At 55.6% G+C, this 6,088-nt stretch overlaps 1 protein-coding gene across 2 annotated transcripts in view; it reads right to left on the reverse strand.

Annotated features, from left to right (window-relative positions):
• Cdh4 (cadherin 4) overlaps positions 1-3,409 on the reverse strand; it is a 468,010-nt gene extending 464,601 nt beyond the window's left edge. For both annotated transcript variants that reach the window (XM_057781837.1, XM_057781836.1), the window contains exons 1-2: positions 3,163-3,409; positions 1,133-1,244 (exon numbers count right to left, since the gene is read on the reverse strand). In XM_057781837.1, coding sequence (XP_057637820.1) covers positions 1,133-1,244; positions 3,163-3,219 — 169 coding nt within the window. In that variant the 5' untranslated portion in view covers positions 3,220-3,409. The remainder of the gene's footprint in view (positions 1-1,132; positions 1,245-3,162) is intronic.
• Between the last annotated feature and the right edge of the window lie 2,679 nt (positions 3,410-6,088).

Genomic DNA, 6,088 nt, shown 5'->3' on the forward strand with positions numbered 1-6,088 from the left:
CTTTGGCTTCACAATTTGTAAAATGAAAAACATCAGAAAAGTTGAATGCTCATAATTTGTAAGGAATAAAGTGTGGCTGACTCCTGCTGGAAGGGGCCACGTCCAGCAGGTGGGAGCAACCTTCTGACACTGTGATGGGGTAATGGGATGGCACTGTCACCTGCGAGGTTCACACCTGAGAACCACACAACTCCTCCTCCACAAAGGAAAAAAAAAACCTCGCAGTTCTAAGTCTAGGATTTTATGTTTAAGTGAACTTACAGCTGCTTTTGAGTACATACAGACATGCCTAGAACAGCACTCTGTGCAGGTGAGGGCTTCCACACACCTGTGCACACCTGTTCATAGATAGCTGTTCTATTTCCTATAACACAAACACACCAGGAGAAATAAAAAACCTTAAGACCTCAGAGCTAACATGGAAATTAGGTTTTGACACCCTTTCTGAAAGCCCGCTTTTCCTGTCTCTATGATGTCAGGTCAAACTTCTGGGAGACTGAGTCCAAGAGCAAAGGCTCCAAGACCAAAACCTCAGAGTCCAGACTCTTACCTCCCACTCTGTGCAAACAGAAAGTTTAGTTTGTCTGGAAACGGGAAACAGATTTGCAATGAGTTTTCCAGCCATCTCCCTCTGCCCCTTGCACACCTCAGTTCCAGAAGCTTGCTGATGCCCCTCCCTGCAGTGTGTGTTTTCCTGTCGTCGGAGGGGCAGTCGTGAAAGCCATATGCCACATTTGTGAGCAGAACGTCTATGGGCTTATTTACCACACTCCCAACAACATCATCTGCTTTGTCACGTATTTCAAAGTGGGGATAATTTAAGAGTCTTGCATTTCATACATAAAAATACTCGGTAAGGAAGTCTCCCTGCACAGCGTTGGGTGACAACGATCCACCTGAATTCTCATTTGTTGCCCAGGACATGAGTCACCTCAGTTCAAAATGACAGGCAGGCTTCCGGATCATTCACCACTTGCAAGGAGCCTCTCAACTGGCCCACTGGATACTCGTTGATCTCACAACCATCTCTTTGCAAAAGAGCAGGACTCCAAGGCAAGCCAAGCCTTGCATTTCATACCGCCCCCCCCACCCCCCGCACGACAGACAGACAGACAGACACACCCTCTTCTACCTCTGAGTAGTTTCTCTCCTTCCAGGACATTCGGGGAGATCAACGCAGTGTAGTCTTCTTCGGAGAAGCCGGCCTTGCAAGCCTCCCTGATTGTAAGATCCTCATGGTGGGCCTGGGGATGGAAAGGAAGGTGTGAAACCAAAATAAGTTCACAGAAATTTAATCCAGCCCACATTTGTCACGGCCACTTCACAAGCCTCTGACTGAGAAGTGCAGATAAACCACCATCTCCACCCAGAGGTGGTATTGGGATCCTCAGGTCTCTGGGGGGACTTCAGGATGTCTTGGCGCAGGCTGGAGTGATCTTCCCACACTGGACAGACAGCTGCACTGACTTCCGTGGGAACCACAGGGTCAACTGAGGCCTAGAGGGGCCTTTTGGGCATATGACAGGGGGCAGGGGAAGGAGGAGGTGCCAGGGAGGAGAGGTGGGCAAGCAACAGCAGGCTTTACCAGCAGTTCACTCAAGCACAGGCAAAGCCAAGCCGCTGGAGAGGGAGGGGGAGCATCTCTCTGGGCTGCAGAGCTAGGTCTCTGCCCTTAGGCTAGGTGAGAGCTGAGGCCTCCCTCCGCTGGCCACAGGGGTGGGGTTCCAAGAAAGGGAGCTGACAAAATGAAAGAGATTCCAGGGCTGTTACCAAGCTGAGCAAAGGGAGTGACCACTTCTGCCACCAGGCTGCAAGGTGCTCCTGTGTGTGTGTGTGTGTGTGTGTGTGTGTGTGTGTGTAAGTTCACCCGCCCAATGTCGTGAACTCTCGTTCTCTCTGAAGCCCCTGTTTCAAGCCGAGTCAGGAGAGACGGTTCCCCTAACTAATCAGAAGGGTTTGCTTTTCACTCCTCTGGAAGTCTCTCAATCTGTAGGGAGCGGAAGACAGTGGGCAGGGGGTTCCACCCAAGCTGCCAGGAACCAAAGGAGATAAAGCATATGTCTCCACCAATCTAGTCCGCTACGAAGACGAGAAGACGCACCAGGCACCCTGTCCCTGGTGATGGAGCTTTGGGAGCCGCGGGCACACCGGCATCCTGCAGTCTCGGCTTCGCCGGCCACCGGAGCGGAACGCAGCTCCCTGCCCGCCGAGTCCTCCAGCTGCGCGCAACGGCGCCCACCCGGGTTCGGCTAAAGAGGCTATCCGCAGCCCGCAGCCTGTAGCTCGGGCTCGGAACCCGGCCCCGGAGGCTGGGAGAAGATTGGGCGGGTTATGGATCTTCCTCGGGTCAAAACTCAGAATCGCGATCGATTCCAGGGGATTGCGGCTCCGAAATGCACTTGCAGCCCGCGGGAGGCAAAAGTCGGCCGGGAAAGTTTCTGTCCCCCCGGGGCGTGTTCCCCGCGCACAGCGCTGGTCCGGTGGCCTCGTAGCAGGCGGTCCCCGGCCCAGGTTCATTGCCGAGATTACCTCGGCATAGCTGCTAGCAAGCCACCGGACCGATCGGCCACGAGAGGGGGTTCGGGCCACTTGGTCTCCGCCCAGGGTCGCCGCGGGAGCTGATGCTGAGCCATGAAGAGGCCCCGCAGCGAGCTTTAGCCACCTAGCCGAGTCGGCTGGGGATCGCGCAGAGACACTGTGGGGATAGCGCGGGTATCCAGCTCGGGTCCCCGGGCTTCTTGCCTCGCGCTCCCGCTGCGCCCTCTTCCCGGTCCCTCTCTAAGTCGGGAGGACCCGTCAGACACCACGGCTACAGCCCCGTGCCCGTAGTCGCCTCCGCCTCCCACCGCAGTCGCGCTCCGTGGCACCCACGGGACCCGGGGTGAGCGCTCCGCGCAGCGAACCCGACCCCGGCGTGCGGCTGGAACTCGGGATGCGCTGCTGCCGGGCGATGGAGGCGAGCTCCATGCCACGGAGGGCGTCCCCGGAGCGCAGATCGGGCAGCGAGATGGCATCCCGGGTCCCTCCCGCTCCACCCCGCAGCTCCTAGCTCCGATCGCAGGCTGCTTCGTGCAGCGCGGGCGGCGGGATGAGAAAGCCGGGGTAGCCAAGCCAGACCCACCGATTCCCGGACCGCCCGCGAGCAGGGAGGCGTCAACTTACCCGGAGCGCGCCCGAGAGCCCGAGTAGAAGCAGCGGCAGCACCGAGCCCGTGGTCATCGTCCCCGCTGCGCCGCGCCGCCCTGGCGCTCTCCCGGTGCCGGGCTTCCCCCGCCGCGGCAACGCTCCGCCCGCGCCCGCCCTGCTGCTCCCCGCGCTCGCCGCCCGGGCTCCGGGAGCCAGGCCAAGTGGGCCGGCGGCGCGCTCCCTCTGGCCAGTGCGTCCGCTGGCCTCGCAGCCGCCCGCGCCTCTGTTCCGCGCGCTCGGAACTGCAGGTGAAGCCGCGCGGCCGCCCCGCCGAGGCCCCGCCCCTCCGGCCGGGCCTGACGCGGGCCTTAAAGGAGCCGCTCCCGCGCCCACTCGCTCAACAACCTTCGAGCCTGGTTGGTCTTTGCCCCTCTGGTCTCTGTCTCGCGGGACACCGGAGCTCCGTTTGGGCAGAAGTCGCCAAGGACACTCGGTCTCTAAGAGCAAAGACTGTGTGGACTGAAGAGGGTACTGAGGTCTCTGTCCCCAAGTTAGATGTTCTTTGTAGATTGTGGGATTTCCTTGCGATTGCCCCGTGATCTTAGGTCAGCTTCTTTCTAGAGCCTACGCTGGAGAGTGGACACTTTCCTCAACCCTTGCCTCTTCTAACTTCCCCAACACAGGCCTTTGTGATGTCCCCCAGGCCACCCAACAAGTCCGAACAGAAAGGAGAAGGGAGGGCGTCATTCTCCAGCTGATGGGGCACCTCTGACCCTTCAACCCAAGAGGAAACTGAGAGTGTGGGCCTGACTGTAGGTACTCAACAAGATTTGGAAGGGTCCCTCCTCATTCCTGTTTGTGCGCCAAAATGCAGTAAGGTCTGAGGAAGCTAGAAAGAAATTCAGAGGCCCCGCAAAGGAAGGCACTCCAACAGGCAGGGCTGTCAGACCTGTCAACTTCCTGGGAAGGCCAGCTCCATTTGCTTCGCATGGGCAGTTTCCAGCCCTTACAGCGGGTTATTTATTTATTTGTTTATTTAAAGGATCATATCGCTCCCATTGAAAAATAAGGGCAGCTTGGAATGTGAGTGAAGGCTTTCCCACTCCTCCCTTGGCTGAGCGGTGAAGAGAAAAGTAGAATGCTTGCTCAGATAGTTCAGATGTTCCTTGTCTTTCTTCTGAGGGAATTTGTGTCCAGAATACAACAGTTCTGGCTTGAGAAGAGTGGGTGAAATTGCCCCAAAGTCAGAGTCACCTTGGATGGAGATCTAGATCTTTTCTTCCTCGCCTCTCCTCCCCACGCCCAAATGGTGTTTGCTACCCTAAGCTGTTGGCTGGCCTACTGGCTAACATTCATGGTCATGAGAAAGTCTCTGTTCAAGGGTATGAAGCTGGGTTTGGCTGTACCACCAAGTATCAGAGCACAATCTATGCCAGGCTGGACCTGCTCCACAGCTTATGCCAGTGTTAGCCTGTGAGGGCACAAAGAGGCCAGCCTTGTAGTGTCCAGACTGCTCTGTGGCCTTTGCTGGGGAGACAAAAAAACATTCACCCCAGATAGAGAGGTACCTAGACCAAAGAAAGACCTGAGTGTAGCCTGGTGAGCCAGTAAGCTTATTGGGGTTACTTGCAGGAACACAGTGACCTGGAGGGATAGCTACCCAATGCAGACCCAATGCAGTCAGGAAGAGATGGGAGAATTCCATTCTGTAGCCAGTGCACTTGTCCCTTAAAGACACGCCTTCTTCCTGAACACACTTCATCCTGCCAAGGTGAGCAGTTTGTTGACCTTTCTCTTTTCTGTGTTGTCTTGAGATGTCATCTTGGGGGCCACTCTGTGTTCTCAGTAACCTAGGTACAAAGCAACAGGCAATCACCTGTAAGAGCCCCTGATCTCTCCAGCTTATGTTCTGGGCAGACAAGAATGTAGGGCAGGCTGGAGGAAGCAGCTGGGTCCTGAGGTTCAAATGCTGGACTTAGCACGTCTCACTCTTGCCTATGGTTAAGCATCAGAGAGCTTCTGTCCTCCAGACAAGCACGTGACTTCCTGACAGAGTTAGCCAACCCTGCTGTGAATCAGGAGCCGTATATGAATTTGTCTACCCCACGGTGCAGTTGTAAAGGTCCCCATTTTATAGCCAGGCTGAAGGAAGCCTAGCGAGTTCATGGACTGGAGCTGGCTACCAGCCTTCGCAGGCAGACCTGAGGACCCCTGGCATGTGCTTGCTTATTCAAGGAGTCGGCTGAGGCATCTTGTGGGAACCCACGTTTCCAAGAACATGGCTCAGAAGCGTTGCAGTAACCCGTACGAGTCCAGCAGAGAGCATTGCTTTGTCAGACTTGTTCTGAGTGAAGCGAAGAGGGCATGCTAAGACAGAGTGAACAGGAAGCAGCTCTTCCCGGGGACCTGCCTAGTCTGTCACTTGCAGTCTGGCCGACCACACGACAAGCTTGCTTAAAAATATAGGTTCTTGGACCCCTCACCCAGTACTCCCTACTGAAATCCACAGGATAACACACACACACACACACACACACGCACACACACACACACACCTCCCAACTGGAAAGTTATCTACTTCAGAGGCAATATGCAGATTCCCAGCGGAAATGCATATTCTCCAGGCTCAGTCTGCAACAGGGCAACAACACTGCCTTTTTCCTCCCTCTCTCCCTCCATTCTTCCTTTCCTTTCTTTTTCTATTTTAAGGCCCAGGTTGGATTCAAACTGGCAGCAATCCTCCTGCCTCAGCCTCCTGAGTGTGGGAATTGCAGGGGCAAGCCAATCTGATCTTTTCCCATAAGCTCGTCTCCTCCTCTTAATGCGCATACTAAAATCTATAGTAAAAACTCTAAATACTCTTCCTTTGTTGCATGCAGAGAAAGAGTGAAGATCCTGGCACTGCCAGTGCTGCCCAGGGAACAGGATCTTAGACCCTCAGACCTCTCATTTAGCAGCCACC

Source organism: Chionomys nivalis, chromosome 9 (genome assembly GCF_950005125.1).
Source record: "Chionomys nivalis chromosome 9, mChiNiv1.1, whole genome shotgun sequence".
Taxonomy (NCBI): Eukaryota; Metazoa; Chordata; class Mammalia; order Rodentia; family Cricetidae; genus Chionomys; species Chionomys nivalis.